Source organism: Ictidomys tridecemlineatus, chromosome 4 (genome assembly GCF_052094955.1).
Source record: "Ictidomys tridecemlineatus isolate mIctTri1 chromosome 4, mIctTri1.hap1, whole genome shotgun sequence".
NCBI classification, from domain to species: Eukaryota; Metazoa; Chordata; class Mammalia; order Rodentia; family Sciuridae; genus Ictidomys; species Ictidomys tridecemlineatus.
Window position 1 is genome coordinate 125,324,546 of NC_135480.1, and position 22,957 is coordinate 125,347,502.

Sequence of the window (22,957 nt, forward strand, 5' to 3'; positions counted from 1 at the left end):
ACAGTAAACCTCTTGAACTTCTTTCTCCTCTCTGTAATGACTACATAGATTTCCACCATGTGGATACACCTATTGGTAAAAAACACTTGGCTGTCTCCATATTGTTTTATTTTTGTTTTTGTTTTTTACTTTTGTTTTTTGAAGGGGTGCTGATACTGACAACCTAGCACAGGAACCCTTCCTGGATCCTAGCTGACTGGAATTCAATTACTCACCCTTATAAGAAATAGACAAAAGATGGGAAAAGTAATATTGAACTTGATGCAGTTTGACCCAACTGGGGAGAAATATATTGCTTCTTACCACCAGCCCAACATAAGCATTTATAATTTATAGAAACAAAATCAGGAGATGTGTGTGTGTGTGTGTGTGTGTGTGTGTGTGTGTGCGCGTTGTTAGTTAGCCAGCCTGTGTTAGACCTGAGTGATCAATTTTCACTCCCATCTTCTTCAACACTTATCCAGGTCAGGGGTCTCAGGCCCTCCAGCTTCTTTTTCTCAGTAGAAATGAGTTCTCAATTCAGAGAAGGGGTAGCCTCCAAATTCAGTCTGTTTGGGAGAGTTGTTTTTGTAGTTTTGTTATTATAAATGTAGACAATGTTGTACATATATTCTTCCACATCACCCTTATTCATGGAAGATTAGCCTGTCTGTACAGATATTACTTCAGATTCTTGGGAGACTTGCTACATAAATTTGTATTCCTGTCAAGACTTTTGTAGATATTTCCAAATTGCACCCCCCCAAAAAAAGGCTGAACTCATTTACACTCTCATGGACTCTACCCATCAGGACCACCCTGGATGAACATGTTGAATATTTGTAGATTCACATTCTAGTGGGAAATTATATAAAGTAGGAGTTCAATTCATGAGAAGAGTTATTGTTTTTGTCTTTAATGTGAAAAATAGTTTAGCATCTTGGGCTGTGTGTCCAATTGATAAAAATAAAACCATGTGGCACTATTTTTTTCTTGTGGGTAGTCACATACACATCAAATATTATGAATTAAAGCAAATTTTTCTCCCCATCCCTTTTTTCTCTTTTATTCTATATGCAAATTCAATGAGAACATTCTCGAACTATATCAAGAAAATATTTAATTGTTCTCCTGCACATCCCAATGACATTATTTTTTAAACACCAATTTAATAAGTTAGTTATTTCTTTTTATATTTCAAGATTTCAAATTTTTTTGTTTTTTGTTTTATTTGGCAGTTCTTGGAATTGAACCTAGGGCCTTGTCTATGCTAGGCAGCTGCTAACTCAAGTTTGGGAAAAGACTGTAGTTTACTGAAAAGAATTGGTGAGGATGCGGTGGGGGGTGAGTTGGGTCAATAGAGAGGTTGCTATGGCTGCAGCATAAGGTAAAGTGGTCACCAAAGCCAGTCTTTTGCAGGTTTACAGCATTGTAAGAATATATTCGCTCAGCATGAGACCCTATGAGGCCATGTAACCCTGAGTCAAAACTATGCACTGGGGCAAGAGGAGGATAATGCAAGAGGGTTAAAAATGCAAAGACTATAAGTATTATACAGCTAAACAAAGTAAAGCAAAATAAAATTGAATCCCTGAAGACTTGAGACCAGATTTGTCCCATATATTCCCTGTTTTGTGGGTGAATCTTGAGCACTTAAAATATTTCTAGGGCTGATTCTTCTGATGCCTCCAGATCTCATGGGTCTATGGATTGATTACAAGGAGCTTGTATTAAGCAAGTTTTCTAAAGAAAGAGAACCAATAAGATATAGATAAAGAGATGGTAGATGGTAAGTAGAATCAAAAGACTTGTTAAAAGGAATTGGCTTATGTGATGATGGAAGTGGAGACATCCAAGATCTACAGTTGGCCAGCTGGTGACAAGGAGAGCTGATGTATAGCTGTAGTCTGAGTCTAAAATTATAAGAATCAGAATAGCAATAGTGTTAACTTCCATTCTGATAACTTTGTGGCTCAAGATGCAAGAACAGATGATGTTTCAGTTTAGTTTGAAGAGAAGGAAAAAAAAAACCAATGACCCAGCTTATTCACTAAGAAAATGAGGAGCTCACCCTTATTCATGGAAGATTAGCCTGTTTCGTCTATTGAGGCCTTCAAATACAGATTGAATGACTGCTTTTCTCAGCCTACAGATCCAATGTTAATCTCATCCCAAAACATACACCCCAGAGTGAAGTTCAACCAAATATCTTGATTTCCAATGGTCCAGTCAAATTAGTGTATAAAATACACCATCACAAGCCACCCCTTCTTATCCCCTTGGCTCCAATATGCTTTTTCTTAAACCATCCTTAATTTATAAATAAGAGATCATAATTCTGCCTAACCTTATACAACTATTTATCTTCCCTGAAAGAGAAAATGAATACCTGAGTAATATTTACTTTTATAAAAACTTTTTATTTTATAAAAGCTTTATGTTAAAATAATAAAACTTAAATGCCTTGAAATACTCAGTAATCTTATGCTTCATGATAAGGAAATGAAACAGGAGAAAAATGAAAATATTACACATACACATGCACATACAAACAAATCATCATTCAGTGCCTGTGAGGGATTGATTCCAGGACTCACATTCCCCATGGATACAAAGTTTGTCACTGCTCAATTTCTTATATAAAATTGTAGAGTACTTGTCTGCAATCAAAACACCTCTCCCCACATACTTTAAAGCATCTCTAGATTACTTACAATATCTAATACAGTCATGCCTTATTACATTGTACTTTGCTTTATTGTGCTTTACAGATATTATAGATTTTACAAATGGGATGCATGTGGCAACCCATTATGCAGCAAGTATATTGGCACCGTTTTTCCAAAAGTGTGTGCTTACTCCAAATCTTTGTGTCACATTTTGGTAATTCTTAAAATATATCATATTTTCATCACCAGTAACAGATCTGTAATCAGTGAAATTTGATGTTAATATTGCAATTGTTTTGGGGTCCCATGAACAGGATCCCCAGCATAGCAATATAACAAATCTACAAAAGTGTTTGTTTGGCTGTTGAACCACTCTGTCATTCCCCCATCAGTCTCTCCATCCTGGGGCCTCCCTATTCCCTGAGACACAACAATATTGAAGTTAGGATAATTAATGACCCTACAGTATCCTCAAAATATTCAAATGAAAGGGAGAGTTGCAACAGCTAGAAATGATTAGCTTACTGAGGAAAGCATGTTGAAAATTAAAGTAGGCTGAAAGTTAGCACTCAATACCAAACAGTTCATGAAGCTATGAATGAACAGAAAAAAAAATTAAGGAAATTGAAAGGTGAGTGGTGAGTGCAATGATTTACAAGAAAAGATACAATAAGAAATCAACAAATAAATCATGATGAAGGCCATTGTTTTGGGAATCAGATAGTACTGGGTATACTTAAACTGGTAGAGCCCCCAATTCCTCGCTCTTACCAGGAATATTAAAAATATGTAGCTCAGTGGCTACTGAAAGCATTAGATGGGATGGTTCATCAGTTCATCGTGTGCAGCATGCAGCCTCCAACATAGAGCTGCCATTGTTCTCCTTAGACCTGTTTTGGATGAAGAGTGCCTTTGTATCATTGAAATGCCTTTGCCGGCACCACACCTTAAGATAGATCACTGTAGATTTTAGATGGAGTTTTCAAGAAACACAGGAAAATTAAAGGACACATGACAAGAGCTTAAAAAATGCTGGGTATTTGAGGTTTTAGGACCCAGCAGAGATGGCCAGTTAGAGACACCAGGCTATCAGTAATGTCCTGGAGCCATTTCAACATGTCACCTTTAGTGTACTTTAAAGACCTCAGGTGCTCTTGGAGTTTCTCAACCAAGCAAGATTTAATCATCAGTGCCTTCCTCAAGTTTTCCTTGACAGTTGAGCCCCTACCTACATGTGATGTGTCAAAATATGTTACAGTGGGCAGAACCTATGACTAAATGAAGTGATTAGCCAATGATCCGATGGAAAGCTTGCTTCCTTCCTTTATCTTTTGCATATTCTCAGATAAATAGTAAGCAAATAAAAAAGATGTACTTTTATAGCAAGAAAAAATGACTCTCTTAACTTTCAGTGGACCCACTGTCTGTTCTATTTATTTTGATTGAAACTAAAGAAGACCTGAGTAAACACTTGCCTTACAATTTCTATCTTTAGGGCTTGACCTGTTCATGATCTAATGAAAAAGGCATTGGTTTTTTATAAACAAGTGGAGTATATAAAAGTTTAATTATCAAGTACAGAAATTAATCACCTAGTTATCTGGCTCAGGAGCAACACTGTCACACATTCGCTACAACTTTTTTCTGGAGATGGGACAGTAGGCACAAATAGATCTGGCTTGGTTTTCTTCCCTTGGTGCTTCCAATGAATGACTTGGTGGTAACAGTTTTCAAGGATTCTCAGAACTATCTTAGCAATATTTTTCTATCAGTTTATTCCACTGTTCAGATTTTTTAGTTAAAAAACAAAACAAGTAATTATTATGAAAACTTAGAAAACAGAGTAAAGCTAAAACAACAAAATAAGAGCAACAAAAACTCACCCATGATCTCAAAATTCTTCTATTAGACTCATGAAATTCCTAATCAGATTGGAATGTGTTGTTCACTTACATGTCAAACATGGCATGCACTGTCTCTTGTACTACTGTATTCAAACATATAAATTCTTCATCATTTTCAAACCACACTTAACTTCTTAAGACTTGTACTCTTTTAAGAAGAGTATAATAAACCTGGTTTGTATCATATCCATGACAAAAATCTAATATTTTTCTCTTCAAGAAGCTTTCCTTCCCCCAAAATATAGGTCCCATCAGTTATGAAATAAATATGGGATCAGTAAAACCCTGTATTCCTCATGGAATTTTACCATTCTATTAAATTTCTAATCTGGGGGATCACTGGTATACACAGGGTCTAAAAATCAGTAAAATGAGAAGCTGCTCTTTATTGGAAATCAGCTTTCAGGGATAGAGAAAAATAAAATTCATTTTTATTTTTATTTTTGAGGATAGCACTCTTGTCAAAATAATTATCAAGTTATCAATCAAGCCTATAGTCTACCTCTGTTCCCAGAGGACAAGTAAAGATAATGGGAAAAAAAATCTGATAAATCCACAACTTGGAACATTCTATATAGTAACTGGTTCTGCAGTTTTGCTCTATGGCAGGGTGTTCTCTATGTGAAGGCCTGTAGTGGGGTTTTCACCATTTGCAACTTGTGCTGACTCAAGTTCTCTGGTAGTATGTATCCATATCCAAAACAGAAGCAAAGTTTGAAGTCCTTGGTGCCCTGGGTGGGATGGAGCTGCTCAAAGAGAATGGACCAGAACCTGTATGAAGCTCTTCCCAGTGGAAGAAGTCTTCCCAGAAACTCAGGCCATGAAAGCATACAGAAGGAAATCCATGACAAATTGAGTATAGAGTGTGGAAAGTTCAAAATACATTTAAAGTAAGTCACTAGACAAGAAAATTTGAAATGTCAGTAACTTCTACAGCTTGTACATGAAAAAAACAAAACAAAGCAAACAAACAAAACACTCAAAGCTTTGCAGTGGTGCCCCAGATTTGACAGCAATGCAACATTAATATACCATGAGCAGTAGTGGGTTTTGAAACTGCAAGTTTTTGAAACTAATAATAATGATAATTGTTGAAGATAACCTTATTCTGTCACTGTGGTAGAAAGATTGATTTATCTTTCTATTGTTACTAAAAGAGTAATATTACAAAACCTGTTACATGTAGCAAAAATGTGGTAAGAAACACGGGACATGTTATCAGTTAATTAATAAAGCAATGTTTGTCTGGGAGGGGGAACAGATGGAGCAAACAGAAATGCAATTTTTTGCTTTCTCTTCTTGTATATTAATTATCAGGTGTCAAAAGTAAAATGGTAAATATATTATGTCCAGTTCAAACTACAGAAGAAAGGTGCATGGAGATATTTACCTAGCACTCTTTATAATAGGGAAATTCACCTGTGTGTTTCATAATTAGGAAAATTAGGGTGTGACGCATTATTATAGCATGCTATAGCAATTAAAGCTAACTTTTTAAAAAGTTTCTAATAGTATTGAAAAATAGCTCTGTTGTAATGATAGGTTAGAAAAACAGCAGAGCACAAGATACTATGTGATTTCAGCAAAGTGTGAATATGTACAGGAAAAAAAATCAGCTGACTGGGAAAACAAACTTTATTGCATGAAATTACACAAAAGCCTAGGGGCACTGCCTCTGGCTGAAGCAGGGCATGACCAGACTGATTTGTCGGTGCATGGACCCAAAATCAATAACTGTTTTTCTCTTTCCACAGACATGTAGATCACAGAATATCATGATTTGGAAGCAGCAGCCCTCACTAGCTTGGGATAACTGACCTTACATTTTTGAAAACAGAATGATTGTCATTGCTGCTGGCTGTGATGAAAACTGAGGGCTTTTCAGGGCTCCAGCGGGGCTCATTCGAGTGCAGAAGCCTCAGAATCAATCAAGGCTCTTGCCCAGAAGACCAAGTCTTTATAGTCAGAGAATCCCTTTCCACACACATAAACAAGATGCACATGTCCATATATGTATATATACACAACACACCTACATTTACACTTACAAATTTATGCATGCTTTGATCATACTTGAGACCTTAGGTACCATAGGGCACCACAAAATGCACAGTACACTCATAAACACACATGCACACACTCATACACCTAAATACATATACACAATGTGGGAACATATACAATAACTCAGTTACACATATGCACAAATATTCACATAACATGTGTGTGTACACATATATACATATAAATGAAGACTCACATGCATACACCTGTCCAATATGCATGTACACTCATGAGAAACACATATTCATACATATGTCATACATACACAGATATATATATATATATATGAGATTATAAATATATATATAAATGTAAACACATATTCATACATATGTCTCATATATATATATATATATATATATATATATATATATATATACGAGATTATAAAATAAGCATGTTAGCATAGCAGTATAAATCGCCCTCAGATGGTCCAACACATAGTCTGAATTGGGAATAATTAACTGTGCAACTTGATCTTAATCTTTCATCTTTTTTCTTCTAGTCCCTAAAGATAGTATTGTCAAATCAAATAATTTCTAAGATTTCTTGTACTTGTAAATTTATGTGATTTCAATGGGACAAGATGAGAAGTCATCCATCACAGACTGGCTCAAGTACATCCTTGTTCTTGACAAGGATCCAAATGGGTTAGAGTCACAGCCTTGAACACCTGGTGAAACTATCAGTTTAGTCCTCAAGGTGACACTATGTGAACAGCTCAAGGTCCAAGAGACTCTACTGCAGGCATTTGTGTGAGTCCTCTTCTGTCCTCCCTCACCTGCCATACACGAGCAACTCCTTTCTGAAGAAAACTTGGCCTAGGGAACATGTGGTTACCAGCCAGCAATCATTGGGGTGGGTGGTTCCAAGGAAATATGAGCATCTCTCAGTCCTGGTGGTAAACACCTGTACCAGACAAACCCCAGGGTCTCTTTTCTGTCAGGAAAGGAGAAAGTGGGCTAACTACTCTTTAATGTCCACTTGTGGAGGCTTCTCCTTGGCCAACTCTCTGGCCAGGGCATTCACCTGAGACAGAGGAGTCTATCCCTCTCCTGGTTCCATATGTGGAAGCTGCTGATTTCTGGGATTGAAGGCTTTGGAGGCACAAGTGTCTCCTTAGTACCTGACTTCTGGCAACAATGATGGAGTCAGACTTCAATCTCAGTTGCTGCCCAGAGCCCAGCTACCATCTCTGAAACCAGGCCCTGAGAACAAATTCCTGATGCAACTGTGGAATTGAGGCCTGATGCTCTCTCAGTGAACTGCACTCCCATGGGAAGCATGGAGCTGGCACCACAACAGGTGCTCCACATTTGTCTTGGAATGATGAATTGGAGAATACTGCTCCTCATAAAGAGTCTGGCCTGGTAAGTCTCCAAGAATTCAGTATTGCAAACAGAATGGTGCCAACTCAGTAAGTGAAAAAAATTCATTGCAAACCAACAGAAAAGAAGCCAAAGAAAACTCTGACTTCTCACTTCTGGTTAAAAAAAAACCATATATATATATATATATCACTTTTCCTATTTTTTCTTTTGTGGGAGATTCTGCTTTACTGGGCTGCTCTAAATGCAATGGGTAATTTTGTGCATTACTCTTTATTGCTACTGGGACACTTTTTGGTTCTAGTTAATCTCTTTATTTTTTAAAGTAGTAAAATATTTATGAGTAAAATTTACCACTTTAATCATGTGTAACTGCAAAGTTCATAGGCAATACATTCAAATTGTTCTCCAACCAAAACCTCCAGCCAACCCCAGAACTTTTTCATCTTACAAAATTGAAACTGTCCTCTTGCTCTTAATGAGGGCCTTTCATTTATAAATTCCCATCTCTCTCTTGCCCTCAAGGTTTTACACCTGGCTGGCTCTGGTAGCTCTTTATCCAGGAAAATCTAGTCACACCCTCACATTGGCATGGCTTTTCTGAGGTCACACCATCAGGGGTAAGACTGAAATGGACTCTGATGGGACTCAATTTAGATTTAGAATTCTGTGAATTCTGAAGTTGTAATTGTAAACTCTTTTCTATAAACCCATCATCAGAATTCCCACCCAGAGTTCTGATTGCTTTCAGGCATATGGAGATTCAGATTTTGGAACCAATTTGAATTCACAGAAATGCCCAGAAACCCGCATTACATCTAGTCCCTGGGATGCTTTTGTCCATACTTAAGACCTCAGGTACCATAGGGCACCACAACTGAGAGATAACAAGGAACATGCTTCCCCAGTGAATTTCCTAGCTATGTTAAAGAAAAGGCCCCATGAATGGCTTTTCTTTCTGGATCATAACAACTTGCATATCATAGTTTTTACTATATCCACAGGAAATGAATTATAGTCTGGTTTCTTCCTTGTCCAAAGGCTTTCCCAATTGATCACAGTTCCTGGTACTCAAGTCCCCACCCTGCCTCCTGTAATTCCTCCATGACAGGTCACAGAATTGTGCAGTGAGCTCAGTAAGCCTTAAGCTCTTGATTATAAAGATTCTGGAATGTGACTTCAATATTTCAGGAGCCTGGAGATCCAAGAACCAGATGAGCAGGTACCTGTCCTGAGACCTGCACACAACAAAAGTTAAATAGTAAATAATCTAGCAATCCCTTCATTTGTTTGCCCAGCATCCTCCCCCTTCTTCAGTTAACTGAACACCTTTTTGTGGCAATTTGCTCCTCCCCATCATCAGTACAGGGAAGAGGAACAGGGGCACTATCATATAGGCACTGTCTCTCTAACCATTGTGATTCTCACAGGGATGGCCACATGACCCAGTATGATCTAGTCAGAGGCCTTCTCTGGAATGTTGCACACAGATGCTGCAGGAGGTCAGCCCTGGCCTCTGGTTTTCTGTCTGCTGTTATGCCCCAGTGATGTAAGGTTCCTTGAGGTAGGAGAGACTGAGGCTAACATTCAGGATGGGGCTGGTAAGAATGTGAGGTTCACTCTTGAAAGCAACCATAATTTTGATACTAGTGTATTCCTTAATATATCTTTTATTTAGTTTATTCCTTAATATATCTTTTATTCCTTAATATATCAGTTATTTCTTAATATATCTTTATATTTATATATATTCCTTAATATATCTTTTCTCATTATAAAAGAGAACTGTATTCCTATAAGCACAATCATCATTATCATTTTAGTATTTTCCCTTCTTTCCTTTTTACTTTTTGTACATTGTTCTTTAACTCAATCTTGAGATTTTTATTCAATTATGGTTTTGTCACCTCTAGCATTTGTCACATCTAGGTACTAGAGGTTGATCAGTTGTAAAATTCCTAGCCGATGCCCTGGACAAATGTAATGTTTAGTTAAAGAACAGCAGGAAAACAGGTATTTCCTGCTAGAAGCCTTCTCTTGTTCCTGGTGCTACCCACTGTTTCTCGGTATAAATGCCACAAACTTTCTTCTGTTCCTGTTGTCAGGATTAAAAGATCTCATTTGGTTCCATAGTTTAGCTATTGTGAATTGAGCTGCTATAAATATTGCATGGCTGCATTATAGGAGATGGCTGCTTTTAAGTCCTTTAGGTATAAACCAAGGAGTGGAATAGCTGGGTCAAATGGTGGTTCCATTCCAAGTTTTCTGGTAATCTCCATACTGATTTCCATAGTGGTTTTACCAATTTTCAATGTATGAGTGGACCTTTATCCCCACATCCTTGCCAACATTTATGGTTACCTGTATTCTTGATGATTGCCATTCTGACAGAAGTGGGATGGACTCTTAGTGTAGTTTTTATTTGCATTTCTCTAATTGCTAGAGATGTTGAACATTTTTTTCAACATCAATTTGTTGATTGATTGTATTTCTTCTTCTATGAAATGTCTGTTGAGTTCCTTAGCCCATTTATTGATTGAGTTATTTGGTTTTTTTGAGTTCTAGAGACTAATGCTTTATTGGAGGTGAATGTGGTAAAGATTTTCTCCCAATCTGTAGGCTCTTTCCTCACAAGATTGTTTCCTTAGCTGAGAAGAAGTTTTTAATTTGAATCTATCGCATTAGTTGATTCTTGATTTTACTTCTTGCACTTTAAGCATCTTATTAAGGAAGTCAGATCCTAGACTGACATGCTGAAGATTTGGACCTACTTTTACTTCTATTATGCACAGGGTCTCTCTGTTCTAGTGCTTAAGTCTTTGATCTACTTTGAGTTGATTTTTGTGCAGGGTAAGAAATAGAGGCTTAATTTCATTTTTCTAAAGAGGGATTTCCAGTTTTCCCAGCACCATTTGTTGAATAGGCTATTTTTTCTCCAGTGAATGTTTTTGGCACCTTTGTCTAGTATGATGGTTTAACCATATTTATGTGGGTTTGTCTCTGTGTCTCCTATTGTGTACCATTGGTCTACAAGTCTATTTTTGGTGCCAGTACCATGCCATTTTTGGTACTATAGCTCTGCAGTATTGTTTAAGGTCTGGTATTGTGATGCCTCCTGCTTCACATTTCTTGCTAAGGATTGCTCTGGATATTCTGGGTCTTTTATTTTTCTAAATAAATTTTATGATTACTTCTTCTATTTCTATGAAGAATGTCATTGGGATTTTAATAGAAATTGCATTAAATCTGTATAGCGCTTTTGGTGTCCTCCAATAGATGAATGGATAAAGAAAATGTGGTATAGATATTCAATGGAATATTACTCAGTTTTTAAAAATGAAATTATTACATTCACCAGTAAATGTATGGAGTTAGAGAATATCATACTAAGTAAATAAGCCAATCCCCCAAAACCAAAGGCCAAATGTTTTCTCTAATATGCAGATACTAATTCACAATAAGGTGTGGGGCACTAGAGAAGAACAGCATTAACTTAGATTAGACAAAGAGAAGTAAAGGGAAGGGAGGAGAGGAGATATGAGGATAGGAAGAATACTAAAACAAAATAGAAATTATTACTTTCTGTATATATGTGACCGCATGACCAATGTGATTCTACAACATGTACAACTCAGAAAAATGAGAAATTATATCAGATCTATTTATTATACATCAAAGTGCATTAATGCATTCTACTGTCATGTATAACTAAAACAAATTAAAAAAATTTTTAAAAAGATAAATAGGAACACAAAAAGTGAGAAAAAATGTTAAAATTATCTGGGTTGTTTTTACTTTCCCATGCCACAGTAAGCATCAATAATAAGTAAGCACCTAAGAAAATTTGATTGTTTTCCAACCTCTGGGGCTTTAGGTTTAATGGCTTTCTGGGTTTACGACTGGTTTGTGAGGTGTTGGTAGGGAAAACCCAACAAAGAGAGAGAACTGTTTTTGAATTAACGAACAACAAATCCAATGCGATAAGCAAGTTTATTTATTAAAAAAAAAGAGAAAAAAGAAAAGCAAACGTTTCTTTTATGACATATTATAGATTAAGTAAAAATACCAGTATTAATATATAGGTATATACATAGTGTGTGTGTGTGTGTGTGTGTGTGTGTGTGTGTGTGTAAAAATACACACAGATGATATAACATTAACACTACATGCTTCTCAGGACAGAAGAATTAGGACATGTTTCCCTCATCAACTTAAAATTCTATCACAATGTCAAATCACTGCAAGAAAGCCTGTTCCTGTATTTTCTTTTTGACTTCAAATACAAGAAATTATCAAATCAGGATCTAAATGTGGAAACCATCTTCTATACACCAACCACAACAGACTTCCACAAATCATGAGCCAGGGATCTTCTGAATTCTTACACAGGTCTTCACAACCCTAAAACTGTGTCAACCTTCTACCTGAGATGAGAGAGGATGATGAAGCACGACAGTTTGTAGGTTTCATGTGCACATTCACATGGACATTGCAACAAAAGCCAAGTGGAAAATGTTTTTGTAGAACAACACTGGCTATGAAATCACCCTGGAGGAGGATTTCGTTGTCCCCTATCCTTGCTGAATGAAACAGACACCCCCACCCCAAACACCAAGAAAATAAAAACAAAAACAAAAACTCCGGGTGAAGCACCTCTGGCGATGATCAGCATACAGCAAGGGACAGAGAGGTAGCATTTCCTTGGTGACAGCGCCTGGCTGACTTAGATGATTTCAGACATACCCTCTTCTGCAAAAGGCACTCACATATTGTCTGTTTATAAATCATACAGTGGGGGTCCAAGCATGGGAGTCTCTTCTACAAATATAAAAGATAAGTTGAGGAGCTGGTATAACAAAGAAAAGAGTGTAAGAAATATACATTGTGGATAAATGTGCGCTTTCTCAATAAAGTAGTTTAAAAAAATTTCATTGAAAAGTTATGAATTCCAATAAAATTACTGGTAAGAAGCAAGGTACTGTAGGACAAGAGATGGAGTCCAAAACACTGATAAGACAGACATTAGTTTTTCAAGTGGCCAAAATGAAGGATATTGTCTACCCTCTTGACTAGAAAGACCATCCTCAGACAAAGGATAGGTGTGAGGGAGGGAGGTGGTGGCAGGGAAACAGGCAAAGCTGGAGGGAGGGAAGCTAGCATCTTCAGGATGTGGGCGCAGGAAGGAAAGTCCCAAGATCTCCACTAGAAAGGATGAACTGCATCCCTTGCTTCTGCAGTTGGAAGAAACCCTGTCCAAGTCCAGGCTACCTTCACCGGGACACCACAGAGCTAATGGAATTGTAAGACGTGCCACTATTGCAGCTTGATGCATAGGCTTCCTGGCCATTGCCATCCAGGTTAATTTTGAACACAGAGGATGCCTTCAGTAAAAAGTCTGCGGCATCCCTGCGACCCAGCTCCCTCAGTTTGGACATGAGGACGCCCACTGTGCTCTCAGGGTAGGAGGTCCACTCCCGTAGCAGGGCATGAACTGGGCTAGGGAGGAAATCCCTAGGGGCCCCAGTATTGGTGTTGTACTTAGCCACAAGGTCCGGGAGGCCCAAGTTCATGGCCAGAAGGCACCAGTCTTTCCCCATAGGGTCAGGTGGATCCAGTAGGCGACTCAGTTTCCTTCGGGTCAGGAGGTTCAAATCTGATGCGTGGATGTCCATGCCAAGACTAGCCTGTGAGTAGACATCATGACACCCAAAGCAGGTGATGCTGCTGAAGCTCTCCTTGTACCCACCCATGGTATTCGTCAGGGAACTCTCCTTCAGGGTCTGTGCTCGGAAGAAATCTCGTGGCTGGTAGATCATAACGGGCTCATGGTGCTCTCGCAGCTGCTGGGGGCTCAGGTAGTGCTTCACTGTCAACAGCCCCGGCAATGTGGTGGCCATGACATTCTCAATAGTACTGCACACCGAGTCCAGCAGCAGGCAGCACTTGATCTTCTCAGTCTCTAGCCCGCGTACCTGTACTTCGATGCCCTGGCCATGGTTGACCAGCAGCACCAGTAGCTCTGCCCCACGGTTGGCAATCTTGCAGCCGCTTACCCACAGGCGAATGTCTGCATCACCCTCTGTGCTCTGCTGGTGAATCCACCGACACAGGTTCACCTGAACTTTATGAAAGATGCCACACGGGAAGGGAGTAAGATGCTCCACAGGAACAATGCGAACACCACCGTACACCATCACCTCGTCCTCTTCATCTGTCCAGGAGCGCTGCAGGTTATCTGTCTTGATCAATGCAGGGACATCCACCATGGTCCCACTGCTCAGGTCACGGGCACAGATGTCCATGGCATCCAGGATCTGCAGCAGTTCTTCCACATCACTATCAGGTACCAAGCGCTGGATGTCCTCCATGGTGTAGCGGCCCCTGTAATGGTGCAGGGCCCTGGGAGTTTCCACCGAAAGCAGTTTCCCCAGGACATTGGTGCAGAGCCAGCGGGGATCTAGGAGCAGCACATCCTGCACAGTTTCACTCTGTATTATGTTGATCTGTCAGAGGGGATGATACAAAGTCACTAGTAGGAATGGAACCCAAGGCAAAGGCACCTATCACTAAGAGCACAGAAAAGCCTAATCCCAGTGAGAGAACCTGAGCAGACCTTCTAAGAAACCACACAGGGCAGTTCCGTGGATTCATCTCTAAAATAATGATTCCACCCAAACTAACTTGAGAACAAAAGAGAGATTCTGAGAAGCAACTACATATGACTCGCAAAAAAAATAAATAAATAAATAAATAAATAAATAAATAAAGGAAAAAAGTCCAATATGTAATGAAAGAAAAAAAAAAAAAGACAATGAGAAAAGGGGGGAGAATAAGAGGAGATATGGTAATCAAACACTGCAAATACTGCAATGGGTAATTTTCAACTTGATTCTGAATCCCAAAATAAATATGTAAATGAATAAAAACATCCATAAGAGAAGTTGCTGGGAAAAATAAAAAACCTTTGTATAAAGATGATATAGCCATAGTCCTATATCAATGTTATGTTTCTGGAATATAATCATCGATTGTATCAAATTATGTGGGCAAACATCCATCTCTTTGGAGATATAGATCAAATTATTTAGAAGTACAATGTATTGACACTTTAAAATAAATATGTAAATGAATAGAAGAGAAACCCAGAAAATATAGCAAAAGGTAAATTTAGGTGTAGAGTATATAAGGATTCATGGCAGTGTTCTTACAACTTCTCTTAACTTTTTGAACTTTTTCAAAAAAGGATGCAGAATGTGGAATTAATATGCCATTATGTAAATTTTAAACATACTTCATTAAAAGGGTCTGGAAAAATATGCCACCATGATAACAGTTCTCCCCAAGAAAGAAGAGGAATGAGACCAGAGATAGTGAACAAAGGAGACTTCAGCTCTTTGGATCATGTTTATTTCTTCAAGAAACCAAGTGGGGCTAGGTGTGGTGGTACATGCCTGTAATAATAGGCATTAGAGGGGCTAAGGCAAAAGGATCACAAGTTTGAGGTCAGCCTACAAGACTCTTACCAACTTAGTAAGACCTTGTGTCAAAATAATCGAAAAGGGCTTGGATGTAGCTCAGTGATAAAGCACCCCTGGGTTCGATCCCCAGTACCAAATACCAAACTAACAAAAAACAAAAGGTGGAAAAGAAAAAAATATAACAAAAACCAGAAGTCACTTTTTATTTTAGAGAACAGCTACCTTTCCTCTATTTCTTCTCCATTCTAGAATAGTGCTATGAATAACAGTGATCAGAATAGGCTTCTTCCTCATAGGAATTTCAGACTGTACCTGCTGGCAACAAGTGAACTCCTCTTCACTATTTTGGCTTAGGCCTTTGGATGCCTTCCCTATATGGTTCTGTTCAAAATTGAGCCTTAGACTGAAAATTCATGACATGACCCTGACATGGCTCCCAGGATTAGAGAGTCAAGCTTCTGGTTTTTAATATTCTCAGAACTGCTTCTAGCTGTTAATATTCAGAATGGCCACTCTTGGCCCAGAATAGCTCATGCTGTCTCCTGAATTTCATAGGATGGATTTCTTTCCTGGAAATGGGCATACATAGAATTAGAACAATATTTCCAAACTGCATCGGAGTGCTGAATGTCAAACAACCAAAAGTTAAGATTTCCTCTTTTCTATCATTTCTAGCAGGCATCAGTTGCTGGGATTTTTGTGTACTCCAATTATGATACTACTTATCTGTCTTAGCATATCCAGTCATCCTCTCAGTTAGGACACCTCACTATCTTTTCTCAATTGTTTGTCAACCTAGGATGTCTGTTTGGAGCTGGCACCTCCCAACACCAGGAGCAGCTATCCTGAAGAGTGCCAGGAAGACTAAGGAAGAACCAGGTGCCCAATAAGGGGGAAGTAGACCTAATCACCTAGGGCAGAAGTCCTGTACCCATGATCTAACAGGATTTGGAAGATAAAATAAACCGAAGAAAACTCAACAGCAGCTGTTAAGGTAAAGCAGATGCAGAGAACTGCAGTTCTAAGAATCAGTTGATGCTGTAAAAGCAACACAACTAAAGATATTGTGGGTAACTGGGCCATTTCCACTCTGTTACCCCATGCTCATCCATACTTCAGGAGCTGGATCGTGGGACAGAAATGGGTCCATGGAATCCCTTGAGGACATTCCGGGCTCCGGGTAGCCCTTACCTCACCGGTGCTGTGGAGCTGTTGTGCGATGCGCCTGAGGTCCTCCTCACTGGCCAAGGGGTTCAACTGGTCCTGCACATCATACATGAACTGCTGCAGTGACATCAGTTGATTGGGCCCATTGAGCTTCCTCCAAGAAGGCAGCGTGGAGATGATTTTCTCACAGAGGTGTGTCATGGGAGGGCAGCCCTACAGGGACAGGGCAAGGCAAGTTAGCAGAGGGTGTTAGGAGGTGGAGTCCAGTGAAGAGGATGCCATTTATTCCTGCATGCTGTGCATAACCCTGGTGAATGAGTTAACACTTTGCTTGTGGAGTACTGGGGTAATTAGTGTTTTAGTGCACCTGTATGTAAGCAAAATCTATCAAATATACAGTTGTGTAGAGGCACTATCAATCATGTTAAATAGATGGTGGGTCTTCACATTTGTTTTGGAATTGAGGACTCAATCCATCAACTAAAGTTCATCAACTCTTCATGTTTTACTCATTTTTTCCCTCCCTCCTTCTTTTCTTCACTCACTTTCTTATTCCCTCATTCAATGGTTAGTGACTATTTCAGTAGAATAGTGGTCATATGGTGAGCACAGAGAAGTAAAGAGCATGGGTATCATTATCAACATGAGAACATTCATGGGGACTATTGTCGAAATGCTATTTCAGATTAGATTCATTATTGGTAATTGGCTTGAAATTGGTTTTTAACCTTTGAAGTTGGTTAAACAAACACATCATCCTAATTAGACACCACACAAGTTACAAGCCGCACTGCATCCTTAATTTGACATCTGTCTCCAAATCACATTTTTTTTTGTATCAGCTAATTCTATTTCCTAATTTAAAAAAAAAATTCTCAGGGATAAAGGCAGTTTATTTGAGGGGTTCTACCTGCCTGTCCTTAGAAGTTTGGGGGCATCAGTCTGTCCAGCAGCTGATGTACCACATTTCAGCTCAAAATCTTCAAGATGCCTGGGAATAGAGGCCCTGATCCTGACCTGGGGGAGCATCTGGCTCTTCACAGGCTACTGTTTGTTCCAAGTTCAATGCTCACTGGCTTCTGGTACCATGTTCCCAGAAGCCTGCCATCTGCCAACTGTGCCATGGGACCTTGACAGGAAATTGAGGATATCTGAGTTGTGAGGTCAGGGTCTTCATGAAAGGAGAGGGTTTCCTGAGAATTCTGAAAGCCTGTCTGGAATGAGAGCCTGTTGCTGGATGTTCAGGGTTTGGGAAGGGGAGATAAATCATGAAGTGGCCCCACTGGGTAGGAGAGGGAGAGTCTAGACTCAAGCTTGGGCAGCAGGGACATGCCTGAGAACAGATTATTATTTTTCCATTTTAGCATGTTTTCCATTTAGCAGGTTTTCCCATTTCTTACCAGCTTTGGAGAGCTGTTTGTACATTTTAGATAAATAATATTTTATCTGTCAAGTGCACTGAGAATGTTTTTCCCAGTTCAGTATTTCATTTTTTTTAATTTTTATGATTTTTTTATCATCTCTCTATATATTTTTTTATCTTTATTTTGTCAAATAAGTATACATTATTAGAAAATTTCTAGGGTTGTTTTTACCTCGCTTACTCAGTCCCAAGTTATTTTAAAACCACATTCTCCAAAATTTCCATTTGGGATATTTACTGCTTTGTATTTGCGTACTTAAACATTTTAATCCATTAATTTTGGGTATCTGTCTTGTAGGATAGTTCAACTTTACATTCTGGGCAACTAACCAATGAAATAGGATTTTTATTAAGTAAAAGTTTTCCCCACTAAATGAAAATAATGTATTTGTTTTCTGTTAAATTTCTATAGATATTATGATTTATGTAGACATTCTCTGAGCTGTTGCTATTTAATTAATTATAGAGCCTTTATACTATGTTCTACTTATTCTTTCAAGAAACTCTACCTGCTTCATCCCACATAGATACTAACTGGAATTGTATTAAATTTATACAACTTCACAAAAAGTGAAAAATTTACTTATATTTTACCTACAGCAAGAACACGATCTCATTCTTCTTGTTCTCATATAATATCATGTCCTTCAATAAAATTGTAAGTAACTGTTTTTCTACTTCTCTGAATTTTCTAAACATGTTCTCCAGTAAATTTTGCTAGTGACTGTTTTTCTACCTTTCAAGAGTTTTCCTAAACATTCCAAAATAAAGCACTTCAGAATTGCTTTTATAGTTGTAAAAAGAAATTCTATATTTAAGCAAAACATGAAAACTTTAAGAATTTCATGCACCAAATGGCTCCCTTTTGCCTATTACAACCCTCCATCTCCTACCATTTCCTGTTTCTCTCTCTTCCTGCCTTACCACAGAGAAATAGGACAGCATTCCCCACCCCTCACCACCCAGTTCTGGGACAGTGAAGCCATCCCCTGAAAACTAAAGCAACCAAGAGAGAGAAGCACCCTCCTCCCTGCTGGTAACAGCAAAAGTTGGGTCCAGACCCCTCCAGGGTATACTCACCAAAACAATCTGACTCCGAATTTCTTGCAGGTGATTCCGAAGAACTTTTATGTCCTTAGACCCAGAAGCTCCAGCATCCAGCACAAACAGCTTATTTGAAATTTGAAGATCATTCCCAAACCTATGGCGAGAATAGGTGCCTGAATCTCTCCAGGTCTTTTCATGGAGTGGACAGGTTCATACTTGCCTTAGTGGCTTATAGGAGGCAAGAAAAGTCCTGGTAACCTTGCAAAGGCCTCTCTGTCCCTGCCTGGTCATACTAAGTGCAGAAGTCTGGGGGAAATAACATGCACTCCTAGAAACACAAAAAGGAGCATGGGGTTTCCACACATCGGCAGGAACACAGTGTGAAAATATGTCACCTCCACCTGAGGCAGGAAAGGGATAGTCGGTGTGCTCACTTTTTAATTGAGAAGAAGCGATGTTCCTGAAAGCGAAGGGACTAGTAATAAAGATATAATTTTGTATTCTTACCTGAAATTGATAATACAATATTTGAGTTACTAGTATTTATATAGAGCTGCAGATTCAAACTTTCTTTGATGTAACCCTTGGTGGTTCAAGGGTTAATGCTTTTGAGGCTTGGTCCCTAGTGTGTTGATGCAGTGATGAAAACTTTAAAAGCCGGGGCTTAATTGGAAATAATTAAGGTTATTGGGGTGTTACTCTCCAAAAGGACTAACATAGTTCTCATAGAATTCCAGTTAATTTTCATGAGAGGATTGTTATAAAATATGGAGCTTGATTCTGGCTACTTGTTCCAGCAGATGATCACTCCTTCTCCTAGGTGAACCCTCTAGGTTGCCATCTGTTGTGATGGGACACAGCAAAGGAGGGATTATCCAGATCTAGCTACCTAACAAACTATGAGCTAAATAAACTTTTTTCTTTGTAAGTTACCTTCCTCATGTATCTCATCACAATAATAGAAAAAGGCAAATATAGATTGTGCATTTCCATATATTATAAATAAAACAAAAGGTGTACAAAGTAATACTTCACAGGAAAAGCACTCTGATCTATTCTATTGTGTTTCACTCTTCTCATTCTATCTCATTATAGAGAGTGTTGGTCATGACCCCCTGCATAATTTCATAATCCATTAATGATCTGTAATACGTTCAGAAATACTGATTAGTGCTATAGTGATAATCATGGAGGGGGGACTCTGAAAACTACAAGAACCAACAAAAGTTATCTCTAGGCAGTGGTTCTGGAACATATGGAAGGAAGTGACATGCTTTTTATCAGGTACTCTATTGGATTTGTTATATGTGTATTCATTACTTTGTTAAAATACAACAGAAAGATCAACCAAGAAGGAAAGGCCTTTGATTCCTCCATTTGGGTCCCATGACTTCTGTTTTGCTTCCACAACAATGATTCAATTCCTGAGGTAGGAGGTCCCCAACTCCCTGGATGGAGACCCAGTGCCATCCCTCACCTGTTCTTGATCTCTTTCAGCAAGGAAGTGTCTTTGTCATATCCAAACTCGCCTCCAGCTGGACGAGGGACATTCATGATGTCAGCATGAGTGGCCACCAGGACAACTCGGAGTGGGTTCTTCAGCTTGCCGCCAAAGGCTAGGGGCAGACAATGAGTCCTGTCAGGAAGCTGACTCTCCTGTCCAGGTGAGGGGCCACATTGGCCTCAGGTCAAGCTACCTCTCCAGGTGATGTGCAAGCTGCCCGCTGACTTGAGGGCCCCATGCCATCTGGGCAATGCAAACCCTACAAGGCCCCAGGCCCAGCCAGCAACAGACAAGCAGACTCCCAGGCCTCCAAGAGTATTCTCAGCAGTAGACAAGGACTCACATCAACCCCAAAGCCACATTTTCAGGGCTCCCTTCAAATAGCCCTTACTGTGTGGGGGAAGAAGATTTTACCTCCAACAAGGGGGATGCCCTTCACAGAACCAAGAAAAGTTCTGAATGCAGCCACACCACAGATGGCCCAGGAGAAACTACATGACATACAGGAGGTGTCTCTCACTTGCAGGAGTGTTTAAAAAGAAAACAAGACAAAGTGGCAGCACCCTGAGGGGGATTAAGCCCAATTCATTTTATCATTCTATGCTTTTCTGGAAAAAGACACTGACTTCTTTTCCCCAGAAAAAGATGCCTCTCCTACTGTCTGAAAAGAAGTTCATCCCATGTTATCTTCTCTTAAGAATAACGTCAGGCCAGCTGGTGCTCTTTTTCCAAGGCTCGATGGATCTGCAGGATGAAGCAATTCATTCTGCTGATGAATTAGGGACCCTTTAGGAAAGGAATAGAAGCCATGGAAGGAGGATTCAACTTTGCACTCAGCAAAAAATGACTGTGGTTCTTAGGTGTAGAATAAGTTAGAAATGGCCCTGAAGGAGTGGCTCCAATTGGGCCTTTGAACAGAAATTTGTGATCATGAGACAAAAACTCCCTGCAAAACCCAACAACCAGCTGGACCCCAGGAAGCTTCCCAGTGTGGATGTCTCCTAATGAAAAGGTCAAAGAAAGGGAATCACACTGGTGGGCCACATGCAGGGCCGGGCTGTCTGTTCCTTCCCTAGGGGCAAGGCCAGAGCACAGGCAGGAGCAGAGCAGGAAGTATGCTCCCCATGGTGGCTCAGCTCACCTATGGGTTCTTCAACTGGGACCAGAGACTTCAGGAAACTGAGCCAGAAAATCACTTGGTTCAGCTGGATCTCATAGGGTTCTTCTAGACTAAAAACGATGACATGGATGGACGTGGGATCATTTGCAGCAAAATAGTCATAGCAGCAGAAATATACGGGATTTCCAGAGAATTCCCACACACTGAAATCCCCGACTCCTACAGAAAAAGAAAAATAAGGAATACTATCCCGAAATACCACCAACTTCAATCATAATATTTCTAAGCACTCGGGGGAGGGCTGATGATATCTGTGGCATTCACACATACACAGCCACCCAGTTACAGATCCACACATGAATCCTTATACACATACATCATGTGGACCCATGTCTGTTTCCCTAGTTCTCTCTGTATCTGCTGTCCTGTTTCTTCCTAAATATCTTCAATATGGCATCTATAGCTATACTTACATCATAATTACTCATGATACCCTGGAGAGGTATGGGTGAGTGTTTGTTGTGTGCACCTAGATTCATGCATGGCACTGTGTGTGTGCATATATAGACACAAACACACACATACTTTGTTTTTTTCTCTTAAAATATTGGTGTATAAAAATAGGAAAGACACCAAGAGGTTCCTCCTGTCAGCTTACACAGAAGCATGTACAATGCATCCATAATGACACAGCTTGATACATGTTCACACACATATTCCATCTTTAGATAGAAAGCTGACTCCTGACAAAGAAGGAGCCAGAAAGCAAACTGCCCTCCTTTGTCCTAAAATTCAGAAGATTAATTGAGCCAATATGAAAAAAGGTTCTGTGTCAATGAGAGAACATGTGAGAAAAGATTCTGTGTCCTGAAACAAGTTAGGATTCCAAAATAAGTCACATTTGGCACATGACAGAATACAAAATATTATGGGGGTACTATCCTTGGAAGAGAGTAATACTTAATCTCTTGGGACGTTAGTTTCCATGAAAGGGAGTTGTTATAAAAGGTCAAGACTGGCTTCTCCCTAGTGTCTGGCTCACCATGCAATTGCTCCGTTTTGCATAAACTCCCATCATGAAGCCAATGCCATGAAGTGACCCAGTGAAGGGGCCTTCGACAGAGGTCAAACCCATGGGGCCACCCAAATATGGACTTCCAGAACTGTGAATTAAATAAACCATTTTTCTTTATAAAATACCCAATGTAGGGTATTTCAATAGCACAGAAAGTGTACTAATATAGCCCAATTTTTCAGTTGCACACATAGTCTTG

The 22,957-nt window shown here is 39.3% G+C and overlaps 1 protein-coding gene across 3 annotated transcripts in view; it reads right to left on the minus strand.

Moving 5' to 3' along the window:
* Nucleotides 1-11,920: 11,920 nt before the first annotated feature.
* The window catches only part of Dapk1 (death associated protein kinase 1), a 179,700-nt gene continuing 168,663 nt past the window's right edge, over nucleotides 11,921-22,957 (minus strand). For 2 of the 3 annotated variants that reach the window (XM_005337440.5, XM_078047378.1), the window contains exons 21-25: nucleotides 21,705-21,902; nucleotides 20,537-20,675; nucleotides 19,093-19,213; nucleotides 16,614-16,802; nucleotides 11,921-14,447 (exon numbers count right to left, since the gene is read on the minus strand). In XM_005337440.5, the coding sequence (XP_005337497.1) occupies nucleotides 13,215-14,447; nucleotides 16,614-16,802; nucleotides 19,093-19,213; nucleotides 20,537-20,675; nucleotides 21,705-21,902 (1,880 nt within the window). In that variant the 3' untranslated portion in view covers nucleotides 11,921-13,214. The remainder of the gene's footprint in view (nucleotides 14,448-16,613; nucleotides 16,803-19,092; nucleotides 19,214-20,536; nucleotides 20,676-21,704; nucleotides 21,903-22,957) is intronic. The other variant, XM_040285588.2, reaches the window with a different exon arrangement.